Below are 17,005 nucleotides of genomic sequence, written 5' to 3'. Positions count from 1 at the left end.
GTTACGGCTCAAAAGACATCCAGTTAATTATACTGTATAGGTAGTCATTATAACTCTTGTTCACCTGATATGGCGCCACCAGACACAGCCAGAATGTACGAGTAATTATCAAACCACTAATCTTACGCATGTATCCCGACATGTTACGGTCAAGAAGAGAGACAGTTTGTTCGTCTTACAACTTGTTCACTTGTTACGGCGCCGCCAGCCACTTAATCAGTCTTACCTGCCTCCACCGTTAAGAAGACAATATTGATCAGATAATTAATCAGTCTTAATTAATAATCAATCTTACCTGCTACGACGCAAAACCAAACCAGCCAAATGATCAGTCAGCCGAACAACTTCATCTGCTCTCAAATATTTCAGCAGGATATTCGCTTAATCAACCAATCTTATCTATTTCACTCAGTATGCCACGAAGACCCAACCAACCAAGGCATTAGTCAGCCAGTCCATCACTCAACCACTTAATCAGTCAACCAAACCTCATCTGCTTTCACAGGCTACGAAAGCAAAATAGACTAGTTAATCAATCAGTGTTACTTGTGTCACTTACTATGGCACCAAAACCCACCCAACCAAGAGATCAGTCACCCAGTCACCCAGTCACCCAGTCAACCAAACCACCAAACCACCTCATCTGCCATCATGTTGCTGGTCTAAATATCTATCAACCAGTCTTACCTGTCTCAACCTGTTATCACATCCACCCAACCAAGAGACCAATCACCCAATCACCAAACACCCTCATCTGCTGCCACACATCGCGGCGCCAAATATTAATCACTCAGTCAGTGCTACCTGCGCTCATTAACTCATCTAATCAACACAGCAATCAGTCTCACCTGCCCTCACGTGGACTGGGATGGAGAGGATGGTGCCGGCGGCGGAGGAGGCGCGGCAGGCGTAGGTGGCGGCGTGCACTGTCGCGGTATAGGCGTAGGGCGGGAAGGGGAGGAACTGCAGTGACCCGTTCAGGTGTACTATCCTGACATCGGGCACGTCAGCCACCACCGCGCCGCCACTCAGCCACTCCACACGCTGGGAACAGAAAAACAACATGAAAACATAGGAACATAAGATCCTATTGACTTTTCTTTTGGCACAGGCACCTCACTGGACCTTTTTCGTTCTTTGTTACCCTTCGCCGGTGCCCTTCTTACATAAAAAAATAAAAAAATAATAATAAAATGTAAGAAAATAAGGGAAGCTGCAAGAAGCCATCAGGCCAACGTATGGCAGTCCCTGTGTGAAACATGCCTACCTATTTCCATCTATCAGGGTGAAAGATTATACAGTAAATGGACAGGGACGGAGAGATACAGTGGGGGGAGAGAGGGAGAGAAATTATAGAATAAGTGGAAAGAGAGGGAGAGATGCAGTAAGTGGATGTGATTGGTCTGGTGGAAGTATGTAGTGGATAAGTAAGTTTGGTGGTACCTTATTTGGTGATGATCTAAGAGAATGCATAAGCAGATATCTAACATTTCTAAGATAATCTATCCACATTACTTCAATTGTGGTGTGTGGATAAAAGTGGTCTGCGGCGGCAGTGTGCGGTGGATAAGTTAACTCGATTATATCTTCCTTGGTAATGATATAACTGAATGTAGGTAGATATCAAACATTTCTGAGATGATTTAACCACACTGCTCTTCCCAGACTCCCTGCCTGTGGATCAACTCCAGTGACATTTAGTACAGGGCCCGCCGCTTCACTGCACGCACATGGACCTCCGCTGCTGCGAAGTTAATCCAAGATTCTAGAATGGTTTCTTATCCTCCATTCTTCTCATAGCGCGACTCACTTGAATAATATCGTCCCCCTCCTTGGGAACATGAGCCCTTTCGGGTGAGTTTAGGACTTCGCCCCGAGTCAACTCTTCGCGACACAGCGCTCCGTGCAGAGGCGGGCAGGCTGCTTCGTGAGGCTGCGGCTGAGTCTGAGGCGGAGGATTGCTGCACTGATGGATCTCTTGACACTGCCAGTGGTGCGGTGGGAGCAGCATTTATTGCAGGAGCTGATGCAGCGTTAATCGGGCTCTCGACAGGCTGCTCGGTCTTTTATGCTGAACTATTAGGAATCGTTGAGGCGCTTCACCATGCCCGCCTCACTCCGTGCTGCAGTCCTGCATTCGGACTCCGGTGCTGCACTTCCCTTACCCATCGGCCTCCCTCTGACAACATGTACTTGGTCACCCGCCCCCACTCCCTCCTCCAGGCCCTCCGCTGTGCAGGCTGCTCGGTGGTCCTTCACTGGCCACCTGGTGGTGCAGGGGTGCGCGGTAATGAGGATGCCGATGCTGCTGCCAAATTAGTCACCCTTCTCTCTCAGATCAACGACACGACGAGGCCGCCACCCCAGGGCGCAGCCACCCCCACAGGACCTGCGCACCCACCCTTTGTCCCTCACACTCGACCTTGCTCCTCACCAACAAAAAAGTGACTACGTGGTGATTGAAACAAAGGCAGGCATCCACATGGTCCTTCACTCACACAGCACGCAGAGCACTCACGAAAGCAACATAATTCACTTAATATACACTTATACACAACAATACCTTGAAATACTCATTAAAAAGAACATACATGACATCACATTCCGTCACACCACCCACCGCTTGAGGCTGGGCTGTGAGTAGAGTACCGAACTGAATAGTGAACGCGCACTGTCCCAGCCACGTCCCTTTGGCTCTGAGCACTGGGACGCCCCACTCTCCACTGAAGTGTCCCTACACAACCCACCGCATAAGGACAGCCACTCACACCGCTCCCACGCCCTGTTGAACTTACTATTGTCTGGATGACTTACTAGCTGGGGTGACCACTGCTTGTATGACATGCGTGAATATCCTTGTACTCGTATGCCAACCACTCACTGTGATGGACCGCCATCGGACATACGGCCCCCACTCCCCTAAGAGGGCAATCTCAAACAACAACAAGTACTCTACTTTACGTAACTATTATTTCTTGCTATTAGTGAAATTAGCTTCAGTGTAAAGGCAAAAGAGTTACTGTGTACGTGTCAGTGGTGTGTGCTCCAGTGTGTGGTAGTGGTGGTGGTGTGGTAACTGTGGCGCCAGTGAGTGCAGTTCCCGTGGTGAGACTGCGCACATGACTCGAGACTTGGACGCCATTATAACACTGCTGTCTGGACCGAGTTTCAAATGCAAGCAGTAGTACATGGTCTCTCTCTCTCTCTCTCTCTCTCTCTCTCTCTCTCTCTCTCTCTCTCTCTCATTATGTGATGACAATTTATTCATGCATAAATCGTGCTGCATCTTACATGTACACTAGTAGACATATGAAGTCACATTGCTGCAGATTAAAAAAAAGAAAAAGAAAAGGGAAAACTTTGGGTAATAAGCTGATGAGAGAATCGAGCCAGTGACTGTTACCATGTTTATGCTGCCCAGATGAGCCGTGCCTTACTGTGGCGGACCCCGTGAAACACTGTATTGCTGCTGCTGCTGCTGCTGCTGCTGCTGCTGCTGCTGCTGCTGCTGCTGCTGCTGCTACTACTACTACTACTACTACTACTGTTACTACAGCTACTGCTACTACTGCTGCTGCTACTATTACTACTACTACTGTTGCTACTACTGTTGCTGCTGCTGTTGCTGTTGTTCCTGCTGCTCTGCTGCTGCTACTACTGCTGCTGCTGCTGCTGCTGCTGCTGCTACTACTGCTGCTGCTGCTGCTGTTGTTGCTGCTTCTACTATTACTACTACTACTACTACTACTGCTAATACTACTGCTGCTGCTGCTTCTGCTGCTACTGCTGCTACTACTACTACTACTACTACTACTACTACTGCTACTGCTGTTGCTACTACTGCTACTGCTATTACTGCTGGTACTACTACTACTACTACTACTACTACTACTACTACTACTACTACTACTACTACTACTACTGCTGCTGCTGCTGCTACTACTACTACTACTACTACTACTACTACTACTACTACTACTCCTACTACTACTACTATTATTACTGTTAGATAATTCAAACGGTCGATGAAGCTATGAAAATACGAAATAAAGGAGGAGTATTAGGAGGAGGAAGAGGAGAAGGTAAAGGAGGACAGAAGAAAAGAGCAGCAACAGCACACACACACACACACACACACACACACACACACACACACACACACCACTTTATTATTAACCACCACTACAATATCATCATCATAATCACCACCACCACCACCACCACAACAACAGCCAGAACAACAACAACAACAACGAGGCACCTCATCAGAAGTTAATCGCAGCATTATACAAAGCACGCAGGACAGACCCGAGCGGCAACAATGCGCCTTCCTCTCCCAATCCACGGCTGACGTCCACTCACTCCGCGGTGCAATCAAATATACACAAGCTTATTATACTGCCGGGGACGGGTAGAAAAGTTAAGTCGTGTAATATTTGTGAGGATCTATCGTCCTTTATAATCTGCTTGAGAGAGAGAGAGAGAGAGAGAGAGAGAGAGAGAGAGAGAGAGAGAGAGAGAGAGAGAGAGAGAGAGAGAGAGAGAGAGAGAGAGAGAGAGAGAGAGAGAGAGAGAGAGAGAGAGAGAGAGAGAGAGATACGAGTACAAAAAAAGACAGACAGACAGACAGGCAGAAATGCACAGACACAGACAGAACCTGTAGAAAGACAGACAAAAAACAGACAGACATACAGACAGACAGACAGACAGGCAGACAAAGGCAGACAGATTACACACACAGAAAAATATGAGACAGGCAGACTGACAGACATGTTGAGAGAAATACGCATGCCTATACACAGACATAAATACTTACACAGACAGACAGACAGACAGACAGACAGACAGACAGACAGACAGACAGGAACGAATGGCGCAAGAGAAATAAAGAGGAAGAGAAGAAAAGGGAGAAAATGCATGAATAATAGAGAAAGAATCCACGACAAACAAAGAGAGAGAAAAAAAGAAAAGAAAGAAAGAAAGAAAGGAAGAAAGAAAATAAGAAAGAACACCAGAAGGCAAATGACCGAATATAAGAAAGAAAAGAAAGAAAACGAGATTATAACATAAATGAACCAATAGAGAGAGAGAGAGAGAGAGAGAGAGAGAGAGAGAGAGAGAGAGAGAGAGAGAGAGAGAGAGAGAGAGAGAGAGAGAGAGAGAGAGAGAGAGAATAATTAACTGACTTTTCATCTTCCAAAATTTAAATGATTTCTTCTTATTTTTTCTCCTTCTTTTTCTTCCATTTTTCCCCCTCCTCCCTTTCTCTTCCCTTCTTCACTTACTCTTTTCTCGACATTAATTAATCCCTCCATTATCTCCCTCTCTCTTATTCCTCTCTTTATTGGTTCTTCTCCTGGTCTTCTTCTCTTGCCCCTTTTCTTAATTTTCTTCTTTATTCCTTGCCTCCTCTCTCCATCTCCATTTAATAGCCATTGCTAATTTTCAAATTACTTCTACCCTCTCTCTCTCTCTCTCTCTCTCTCTCTCTCTCTCTCTCTCTCTCTCTCTCTCTCTCTCTCTCTCTCTCTCTCTCTCTCTCTCTCTCTTTCTGTGTTTGTTTATCTGTTTGTTTATCAGTCAGTCTGTTTGTTTGTCAGTCAATCAGTGCCTATGTTTGTCTGTCTGTCAGTCTGTATGTGTGTGTCTGTTTGTCAGTCAGTAGGTTTGTTTATCCGTCTGTTCGTCTGTTTATCTTTGTCTTTTTGTCTGTCTGTCTGTCTCTCTCTTTGTTAGCAACTCTTTGTGTATGTCTGTGTGTGTGTGTGTGTGTGTGTGTGTGTGTGTGTGTGTGTGTGTGTGTGTGTGTGTGTGTGTGTCTGTGTATTTATTTCTCTCTCTCTCTCTCTCTCTCTCTCTCTCTCTCTCTCTCTCTCTCTCTCTCTCTCTCTCTCTCTCTCTCTCTCTCTGTCTCTCTCTGTCTCTCTCTCTCTCTCTCTCTCTCTCTCTCTCTCTCTCTCTCTCTCTCTCCTCACCTAAGAGTTAGTGGTTTATTTATTATATTTAAGAAGTCGGCTGGTAGGCCCAACCCATTTTTTCTGAGGCGGGCACGGCTGGCGAGGCCTAAGGCTTTCTTCACCACAGAAGTCTTTCCTATTTGTTAGCGGGGAAAAAAATAAAAAGAAAGAAAAAAAGAAAAGTTACTAATACTTGAGTTTTCTTAATTTGCTGACTTTGTTTGTTCACACTTTTACAAGAAAAATTTTCCAAGTTTTTTCTTTCTTTTTTTTTTTACTTGATTTTCAATTTTTCCACTCATCACTCCATTATTCTTTTCTTTACTTGTTATTTTACTTCTTTTCATTTACAGGAGAAAATCTCTACGTATCTTTTTTTTTCTTTTAATCTCGCCTTTTTTATACACTGTCATATTTTTCTCTTATCTAGATTTTTTTTGGGTACCATTTCATTTTTTCTTAACTTTCTATTCCCTTTTTCTTTATATAGAAGAGAAAATTTCAACGTTTCTCTGAAATTTTTTTACTATTATTCTTTCTAAGTGACTCTTCTTACACTTACAATTATTCCATATATTTCCACTTCATTCGTTATTCCCGTTTCCTTTTTTTTCCTTTTTTTCAATTCGCTATCGCAGCATCTTTCTTCTTCTATTATTTTTTAAATGTTCTAATCAACTTTTCGAATCTTTTCGGTTGCTGCTCTTTTCTTTCCCTCTAGTTATATTTTTTCGCTCTTCATTTTATAATTAATTTAGTCTAACTTTTTTTCACTTGCTTTTCAGCTTTTCCGTCTTACAACTTTTCACTTGCTATTCTTTTCTTCCTCCAGTTATATTTTTCTCCCTCCATTCTATAAAACATTCTGTATTTAACCTTTTCTCTTTCACTCTGTGTGTACCGCGTCGAGTGTCGTGTTGCAACGCCTCTCTCCTTCTGACGCTAAGGTGGTGATAGGGACGATGGAATCACATCTTGTAGCTTCGTCGTTTATTTGATGTAGAGAACACAAGGTGCGTTCGCCTCAGTTACAGTGGTGATCTCCCCTTGGCAGATTCTCGACTCAGGCAGTCCATCAATCATATGCAATACATTTGCTACGTGGTTCAGGAGAAAAGGGTGTGGCGGTGGTAAGGTGCCACTCCAGGGGCGAATGGGCAAGAGTCTCGTCCCCCACGTGGCCAGGTGCGCTCACGTGGTTTGCGAGTACACACACACACACACACACACACACACATGCAATAAAAATCAATGATATATTGTTGCACATCTATTCAACAAGTCGTTCAGTATTTAGCTCTTCTTTCTTCACTCGCTATTCAATTTTGCCAATATTTTCCTGCTCCAGTTATTTTCTATCTTCTATTGAGTCTATTCTATAATTCATTCAGTATTCAATTTTTTTTTCTCAAATTTTCTTTCACTAGTCATCTTCTTTTCCTTCTCTGTTCTATAAGTAGTTCAGTATTCAGCTTAACTATTTTTCGTCACTCGCTATTCAAATTTTCCAATCTTTTCTATCGCTTCTGTTTCTTCTACTACCTGTTATATCATTCACTCAGTATTCAACTCTTTTTTACCACTCAGCCTTCGATTTTCCTTCCTCTGGTTATCATCTATTCACTTTCATTCAGCATTCAATTTTTTTTTTTTTACTTTTCACTTCCCCTTTGTTCTGTATTGCCGAGCCGCGCCTTTACCTGGCTGTCGTGAGGCCAAGGTGTTGCAGGTGCCTAATGTTTACCTTTTCTCATTAACCTGCACGTTTGCGCCCCTTTGTGAATCGACTCTCTCTCTCTCTCTCTCTCTCTCTCTCTCTCTCTCTCTCTCTCTCTCTCTCTCTCTAATTTCATTTAGTAAGAAAAAAGAAAAAAGGAGAAAAAATCCGTACGCTCGGTTCACTTTTATTATCATAATATTTTTTTTCTCCCCCTTTCCTTTCCTTCTTCTCTATACCAATTCACTTTTATTACCTTGTTTTCTTCGCCATTAACTGTTATTGTTATTGTTCGTTCTCTTTTTGTTGCTACTTCGCTGCTCTCTCTCTCTCTCTCTCTCTCTCTCTCTCTCTCTCTCTCTCTCTCTCTCTCTCTCTCTCTCTCTCTCTCTCTCTCTCTCTCCTTCTTCTTCCTTGTTAAGCAAAAAATAACTACTCTTTTCTCCTATTTATTTATTTATTTTTTTATTTATTTATTGTTTGTTTGTTTATCTATTTATCTTTTTATTTACTATCATTACTATTTTTTTCTCTCTCTTCCTGTCTGGCTCTCTTCTCTTCTCGCCCTGTCTCTGCTCTTTCTGTACCCGTCTGTCTGTCTCAACTATTTTGTGTGTGTTCTGTCTGTCTGTCTGTCTGTCTGTCTGTCTGTCTATTTCTTATTAACGTGCAATTTTTAGTAAGATCAGACTGTTATAATAATCACCACCATTGTTGTTATTGATGTTATTTTCTTGTTACTATTATCATTGCTATTGTTACTGGGATTGTTACTTTCACCACCACCACCACCACCACCACCACCACCACCAGTAAAGGCGAGGCAGTAAGGCCAGCAATTAGCAGCAGCAGCAGTAATCACAGGAGAGAGGAACAGGGGAGGGAGGGGGCCAGTGAGGGGGAGGGAGGGGGAGAAGGGGGGAGGGAAAGGCACACCCTTCATAACGGAGCAGAGATTGGGAAAGAGTTGTGCTTAACGGGAAGGAATCGTTGCTTTAGAGGAGGAGGAGGAGGAGGAGGAGGAGGAGGAGGAGGAGGATGAGAGAATTACACAATAGGTAAAAGAATAAAGAGAGACAATGCAGAACATATAAATGAAGACAGAGGAGGAGGAGGAGGAGGAGGAGGAGGAGGAGGAGGAGGAGGAGGAGGAGGAGGAGGAAGAACAAAAAGAACAAGAACAAGAACAAGAACAAGAAGAACAAGAAGAAGAACAAGAAGAAAATAAACAAAACATAAAATATACGCACGAAAGAAGGAAAAAATAAGTGTGAGAGAGAGAGAGAGAGAGAGAGAGAGAGAGAGAGAGAGAGAGAGAGAGAGAGAGAGAGAGAGAGAGAGAGAGAGAGAGAGAGAGAGAGAGAGCAGTAGGAGGAGACAAAAATGAAAGAAGAGAAGGAAGAGGAGGAGGAGGAGGAGGAAAAATCTGCGACGAAAAAAGAAGAGGGTAATGAAAAAACCAATGAGAAAAGAACAAGGAGGAGGAAGAGAAGAAGGAGGCAGGTAAAAAAAAGAAAGAATATGAAAACGAAAGTTCAAATATACGAGGAAAAAAAGGCTGAAAAGAAGAAGAAAAAGAAGAGGAAGAAGAAGAAGAAGAAGAAGAAGAAGAAGATTAAAAAGAAGACTAAGAAGAAGAAGAAGAAGAAGAAGAAGAAGAAGAAGAAGAAGAAGAAGAAGAAGAAGAAGAAGAAGAAGAAGAAGAAGAAGAAGAAGAAGAAGAAGAAGAAGAAGAAGAAGAAGAAGAAGAAGAAGAAGAAGAAGAAGAAGAAGAAGAAGAAGAAGAAGAAGAAGAAGAAGAAGAAGAAGGAGAAAACTATGATACCCAAAAGAAAAAGAAAATAAAGGAAAAATTATAACAAAAACGAAAAAGAAAAAAAAAGACAAGAAAACAAGAACAAAGAAAACAAAAAAAGATGAACCTAAAAAAAATGAAGATGAAAAAATAAAAAAATAAATATCAATAAAGATTTCGTACACAGTGAACACCTATCGAAATAATATTTAGACACAAGGATGAAAGTGAGAAAGGAGAAATGGTACAGTTAGGCGTCAGGAGGAGGAGGAGGAGGAGGAGGAGGAGGAGGAGGAGGAAGAGAAGGAGAAGGAGAAGGAAGAGGAGGACTGGTTGTACAATATGCATGCAACAACTTCCCAACATGAAGCCAAGGTGATCCCGCCAGGTAAGACCGAAGCTGACCTCACCGCCGCCTCTTTCTTATCCTGCACACAACTGTAATATTGATGACACTTGTCCACCACCACCACCACCACCGCCGCCACCACCACCACTACCTTGTTCTAATCTCCTCTTCTCTCTTCCAATTACGTCTTTCCTCTTCCTCCTCTTCCTCAATGTGCATTATTCTATTCGTCTTATTTCTCTCCACGTTTTCCTCTTCTTTTTTTTTCGTTTTCTTTTTTTTTCTCTCTCTTCATTCGTGTTCTCCATTTCAATCTCTTCTTCCTCTTGCTTCTTCTCCTCCTCCTCCTCCTTTCTTTTTTTTTTTTTTCGTTTTATATTTCTTGTGTACTTGTACTTCTTTGTTTGTTTCTTCTTCTTCTTCTTCTTCTTCTTCTTCTTCTTCTTCTTCTTCTTCTTTTTCTTCTTCTTCTTCTTCTTCTTCTTCTTCTTCCTTCTCCTTCTCCTTCTCCTCCTCCACCTTCTCCTCTCCCTCCTCCTACACACCTGTTCTCTCTTTCCACAGCTTCCTCCTCATGTCTCCCCAATTCACGACCTCTCTCTCTCTCTCTCTCTCTCTCTCTCTCTCTCTCTCTCTCTCTCTCTCTCTCTCTCTCTCTCTCTCTCTCTCTCTCTCTCTCTCTTCCTTGCTCATGTTCCCCAACAGCAGCAGCACTACCACCACCACCACCGCACCTCCTCCTCCTCCTCCTCCTCCTCCTCTTCCACCTGTTGTTGTCCTCCTCGTCCCAACACGCCTCATCTTCCAAAACTGCGTCAACACAACACACACGCCATGCCAACCTTGCAACACTGTCTTCCAGCAACAAGGCATTCAGGCAGCGTTGGCAACACTTCATGGCCTCACATCTGCCGACTTCTTTGTAAACTGTTGATTTTTTTAATTTTATTTTTTATCTGGTAACGCTGTCTGTATGTTGTGATTGTTTTATGTTTAGTTTAATGATGATGATGATGATGATGATGATGGTGATGGTGATGGTGGTGATAATAATAATGATAATAATAGTAATAATAATAATAATAATAATAATAATAATAATAATAATAATAATAACAATAATAATAATAATAATAATAATAATAATAATAATAATAATAATAATAATAAAATAGATAAAAGCAATACTAATAGTAATGATAATGATACTACTACTACTACTACTACTACTACTACTACTACTACTACTACTACTACTACTACTACTACTACTACTACAACTACTCCTCCTCCTCCTCCTCCTCCTCCTCCTCCTCCTACTGCTACTACTACTACTACTACTACCACTGTTGCTACTACTACTACTACTACTACTACTACTACTACTACTACTATTGCTACTACTACTACTACTTTTACTACTACTACTACTACTACTACTACTACTACTACTACTACTACTACTACTACTACCACCACTATTACTACTAATAATAGCATCAATAATAATGTAAGTGGTGACGCTGCAGAAGCCGTCACTTGTCGTTTCATTCAGTAGTAACAAAAACAAAAATATTCAGTTTCCTGGGACGGTTAGAGACACGGAAAATTTATTGAGGATTTGTCCGTTCAGTGACAATACTTTCCATTTCAAGGCACTTTTTGTATACAAGCCATTTCAAATCAATCCATCAGTTAACAATTCATGGACATTTGGAGTCTTTGATAATTCTATTCTTTTTTTTCTCTTTCACATTGTTAGAAATATTTGGAAGTATTGTATTGTTCTGTGTTTGCAAGCATTAGATCATATTTGTTATGTAGTTTTTCTGTTGATTTTTTTCGCATTATGTTGTTGTGTCTTTTTTCCTCTTATCTTTTTGTCTCTTTAATGTTTTCTTGATTAATGTTCTTGTGTTTTCTTATGATATTATTATTTTTTTGATATATATATATATATATATATATATATATATATATATATATATATATATATATATATATATATATATATATATATATATATATATATATATATATATATATATATATATATGCCTGGGGGGGTTCCACTCATACTGCTCTTCTAGACAGGGTGGAATCAAAAGCTTTTCGTCTCATCAACTCCTCTCCTCTAACTGACTGTCTTCAGCCCCTCTCTCACCGCAGCAATGTTGCATATCTAGCTGTCTTCTACCGCTATTTTCATGCCAACTGCTCTTCTGATCTTGCTAACTGCATGCCTCCCCTCCTTCCGCGGCCTCGCTGCACAAGACTTTCTTCTTTCTCTCACCCCTATTCTGTCCACCTCTCTAACGCAAGAGTTAACCAGTATTCTCAATCATTCATCCCTTTCTCTGGTAAACTCTGGAACTCCCTGCCTGCTTCAGTATTTCCACCTTCCTATGACTTGAATTCCTTCAAGATGGAGGTTTCAAGACACTTATCCACCAATTTTTGACCACTGCTTTGACCCTTTTAAGGGACTGGCATTTCAGTGGGCATTTTTTTTATTAGATTTTTGTTGCCCTTGGCCAGTATCCTTCCTACATAAAAAAAAAAAAAAAAAAAAAATATATATATATATATATATATATATATATATATATATATATATATATATATATATATATATATATATATATATAATTTATTATTTTTTTCAACTTTTCATTATTTTCTTTAGAGCTGCTTCCCCTGGTGAAGTTGTTATTTCTTTATTTCTACTTATTTGCCTCTTGAACGTTTTGCTGATCAATGTCCCTCGAGTTAAATCTGTCACTGGTCTCAATGTTCCTTGGTCAGAATATAACACTTCCCATTCCTATCAATTAGGATTTTCACGAATACTTTTCTGGTGCGAAAATTTTTACCCAACCTAGACTGACAGTACGTAATGGTTTTTAGTTAATTATTTCGATCTCTACCTCATTTCAATTCTCAAAGGCAACCTTCCAATTTCATTAATCAGATATTTTAAAAACGACTTTTGCGTCAACTTTTTACAAACTTTCGGTTTCAAAGGCTTTCTTTTATCTTTATTTCTATTACTATTTCCCAGGGATCATATTTCCAGTGCCGTCCTTGAGATAAGCCTTCACATATTCACAAAACTCAAGTGTAATTTGAAATATTCATGAACCTCAGCGTAGAAACAAGTCTCATTTCTAAGCCACCCACAGAAGGAATTAAGTTACATACGAGTTTTCTGCTTTATATGAAGGGAGAAGCATATTTGATATCTTAACTACTCGAATCCAGAAATATTGTGCAGCCCTTTTGACTCCACCTTTTTTGGGAAACTAGCCTCATTTCTTAACCACAGACAGGTGATATCTTAACCGCTGTCTTCTCCTCAGCTTGTGTCTTGTTTCTCCACAGGGTCGCTGTTTGGGATGAGTCTTCTACATGTGGTTTTATTGTATACTTGTGCTCGTTTATCCCTTTCTGTCTTGCATCCTCCTTCACGCAGTCGATCCACCTCTTGTTCAGTCTTCCTCTCTTTCTCTCTTCTCTTCCTTTTTTTGATAACCACTCAAAGGCACAGACTTTGAATAACCCTTCTGATTACACCCGCTGTGGGACTTTTATTACAGCTTTTTTTGTTGCCCTTTTCACTTCTTACATAAAAAAGCCTTACGGTTCTTTGTGTGTACGATAATCTTTAATTGTTTTCATGTTTGAATAGCTTTCTTGATAAGTTTCTTAGTCTTTTTTCTTAATGTGTTACTCTAATTATGATCACTACACCATTACACCATCATAATCATTACATCATAGGCACGATATTCAGTGTGCGTGGTGACATACTCGTACCTTCGCGAGGCAGCTGTCCGCACATGTTACATGGCGGAGGTGGCCCTTGTTAGAAATATGGGGAGGAACGCTGCCTCGTCAAGTAGAAGGGTGTGTGCGTTCTTTCTTTCAAGTACTAAGGAGATCACCCAATGACAAAACTAAATAAATAAATGAAAATGAAAGTAAATAAAAAAAAAAGCAGAGTAAAAGTAATAATAGTTGCCGCTCAAAAAAAGGACACATTTCTCATCCACCAATTACACGTGAGAGAGAGAGAGAGAGAGAGAGAGAGAGAGAGAGAGAGAGAGAGAGAGAGAGAGAGAGAGAGAGAGAGAGAGAGCAATTCATTACAATCCCCATCTCTTTATCAGCCTGTCTCCGCAGGAAGCTTCTACCCACACCGTGAAGGGGAAACACACACACACACACACACACACACACACACACACACACACAGACACTAATCCCAATGTTTTCTATATAAGACACTCCAACTCTCTCTCTCTCTCTCTCTCTCTCTCTCTCTCTCTCTCTCTCTCTCTCTCTCTCTCTCTCTCTCTCTCTCTCTCTCTCTCGACGCCTCTGCATCAGTAAAACAAGAAAGGGAGAGAGACAGGAAGGAGATCACAGGAAACATTACAAGAAGGAGGAGGAGGGAGGAGGAGGAGGAACAGGAAGAGGATGAAGAGGAGGAGGAGGAGGAGGAGGAGGAGGAGGAGGAGGAGGAGGAGGAGGAGGATTAAATGTTGTTGTTTTTCAAGCTGGATTAGCCCAGTCGACGCCATTTCTCTCACTCACACACACTCTCTCTCTCTCTCTCTCTCTCTCTCTCTCTCTCTCTCTCTCTCTCTCTCTCTCTCTCTCTCTCTCTCTCTCAGGCTGAATCTGAAAGTCTATTGTGTTTTCTTCCTCTCTATTTATTTTGTTATTTATTTATTCTCTTTCCCGTTCTTCCTTCTCATTTCCTTCATTCCTTCCTTCCTTTCTTAAAATAAAATCGTCTTCATGTTATGCATCTTTTTCTTTCTTCTTCTCTTCCTCTTCCTCATTTGTACTGTTCTGTCGCCTCCTCCTCCTCCTCCTCCTCCTCCTCTTCTTCTCTTCTCTTCTTTCTATATATATTTTTTTACTTTCTCTCTCTCTCTCTCTCTCTCTCTCTCTCTCTCTCTCTCTCTCTCTCTCTCTCTCTTGTTGTATTCATTGTTGTAATTTCTTCCGCCCTGTTACCTCCTACTCCTTCCCTTCCTTCTTCTTCTTCTTCGTCTTCTTCTTCTTCTTCTTCTTCTTCTTCTTCTTCTTCTTTTTCTTTGTTTGTCAGCTATTGAAGATCCTTTTTTCCCTCATTCTTTCTTTCTTTCTTTCTTTCTTTCTTTCTTTCTCATCTTAATTTTCTTTTTCTTATTCTTCTCCTTCTTCCTTTTTCTTTTTATTTTCCTTCTTCTTCTTCTTCTCCCTCTTCTTCTTCTTCTTCTTTTTCTTCTTCTTCTTCTTTTTCTTTTTTTCTTTTTTCTTGTTTTTCTACTTTTTCTTTTTCTTGTTCTTGTTCTTCCTTTTCCTCCTCCTCCTCCGTTCATTTCTTCTATTCCTTCCCTACCACAATTCTTCATCATTTCTTCTTCTTCTTCTTCTTCTTCTTCTTCTTCTTCTTCTTCTTCTTCTTCTTCTTCTTCTTCTCCTTTTTCTTCTTTTCTTTTTCTTCTCCCTTTTCCTACTCCTCCATCTCATTTCTTCTCTTCCTTCCCAACCACACTTCTTCTTCTTCTTATTCTTCTTCTACTTCTTCTTCTTCTTCTTTTTCTCCTCCTCCTCCTCCTCCTCTTCTTCCCTTCCCTCTCTTCCTTCGTTCATTGAGTCCTTATCCTCTTCCTTCCATCACACTCTTATTCCTCATCTTCTTTCTCTTCCTTCTCCCGTTTTTTCTTTCCCTAGACCCTATTCCAACATCTCCTCCTCCTCCTCCTCCTCCTCCTCCTCCTCCTCCTCCTCCTCTTCTTCCTCTTCTTCTACTCACTCTTCCTTTATTCTTCATCCCCTTATCTTCCTCTTTCTCTAAAACCTTCAGTTACTGCCACCGCCTCCTCCTCTTCCTCCTCCTCCACCACCTCTTCCTTCTCCTCCTCCTCCTCCTCCTCCTCCTCCTGCTCCTCCTTCTTCACGTTATTATTGCGATCCTTTACGTGCAATAATTCCAAAACAAAGGGAGAGGTGAAGTGTGGTGACGGCCCCCACTGATGAGAGAGAGAGAGAGAGAGAGAGAGAGAGAGAGAGAGAGAGAGAGAGAGAGAGAGAGAGAGAGAGAGAGCAGGAAATTGATTTATAGCCCTAAGAATCGGCCAAAACAACTGGGCCAGAAACCATGGGAGAGTTAATGGGAAATAATGACAGAAAACGAAAGGCAGATGTATGAGTCCCCTAATGAAAGAAAACGTGATGTGGGATTGCAGGGGTGACTATTGCATATTATTGCCTGTATTGCTATGGTGACTTGCTGTTGCTGCTGTTGCTGTTGTTGTTGTTGTTGTTGTTGTTGTTGTTGTTGTTGTTGTTGTTTGTTGATGTTTTTGTTGTTGCTGCTGTTGTTTTTTGTTTGTTGATGTTGTTGTAGTTGTTGTTGTTGATGTCAGTTTTCTTGTTGGAAGTGTTATTTTGATCATATTTGACATTTACGATAATTAGAGAGAGAGAGAGAGAGAGAGAGAGAGAGAGAGAGAGAGAGAGAGAGAGAGAGAGAGAGAGAGAGAGAGAGAGAGAGAGAGAGAGAGGGGTACTCATATAAATTAACAATGAAATTAAATATACAAGACATTAATATTTTACGATTTCTTATAAGAAGGAAAATACGAAGATAGATAGATAGATAGATAGATAGATAGATAGATAGAGAGAGAGAGAGAGAGAGAGAGAGAGAGAGAGAGAGAGAGAGAGAGAGAGAGAGAGAGAGAGAGAGAGAGAGAGAGAGAGAGAGAGAGAGAGAGAGAGAGAGAGAGAGATAACAAAAGACTCTCCCTTGTCACCTTCTTAATTTCTTCCTGTTTCCTATCTTTCTCTTCCTCTCCCTCCCTCCCCCTCTTCCTCTCTACCCTCTTCCCATCCCCCTTCTCTCTTCTTCCCTTCCCTGTCTCGCTCCCTCACAGATGCACTAACCTCTATGCAAATGAGTAACACTTTTTGGTAATGCTCAGATTGCTACGTTGATGAAGGAGGTGAAGGAGGAGGAGGAGGAGGAGGAGGAGGAACAGAAGGAGGAAGGAAGAGGAGCATTAGTAGCAGCAGCAGAAGCAAGAGGAAGAGGAAACTAAGCAGAATGAATATAAGGGAGAGGAAGAGGAGGAGGAGGAAAAAAAGAGACTAAAGATTATGATTATGATGACTATGAAAACGACATTACA

The 17,005-nt window shown here is 41.2% G+C and overlaps 1 protein-coding gene across 2 annotated transcripts in view; it reads right to left on the bottom strand.

Moving 5' to 3' along the window:
* LOC135091514 (cell adhesion molecule Dscam1-like) overlaps positions 1 to 17,005 on the bottom strand; it is a 115,514-nt gene that overhangs the window by 84,519 nt on the left and 13,990 nt on the right. For both annotated transcript variants that reach the window (XM_063989230.1, XM_063989231.1), the window contains exon 2: positions 849 to 1,044. In XM_063989230.1, the coding sequence (XP_063845300.1) occupies positions 849 to 1,044 (196 nt within the window). The remainder of the gene's footprint in view (positions 1 to 848; positions 1,045 to 17,005) is intronic.

This window comes from Scylla paramamosain, chromosome 37 (genome assembly GCF_035594125.1).
Source record: "Scylla paramamosain isolate STU-SP2022 chromosome 37, ASM3559412v1, whole genome shotgun sequence".
Lineage (NCBI taxonomy): Eukaryota > Metazoa > Arthropoda > Malacostraca > Decapoda > Portunidae > Scylla > Scylla paramamosain.
The sequence above is the reverse complement of the archived record's forward strand: the minus strand, read 5'-3'. Positions and strand labels throughout refer to the sequence as shown.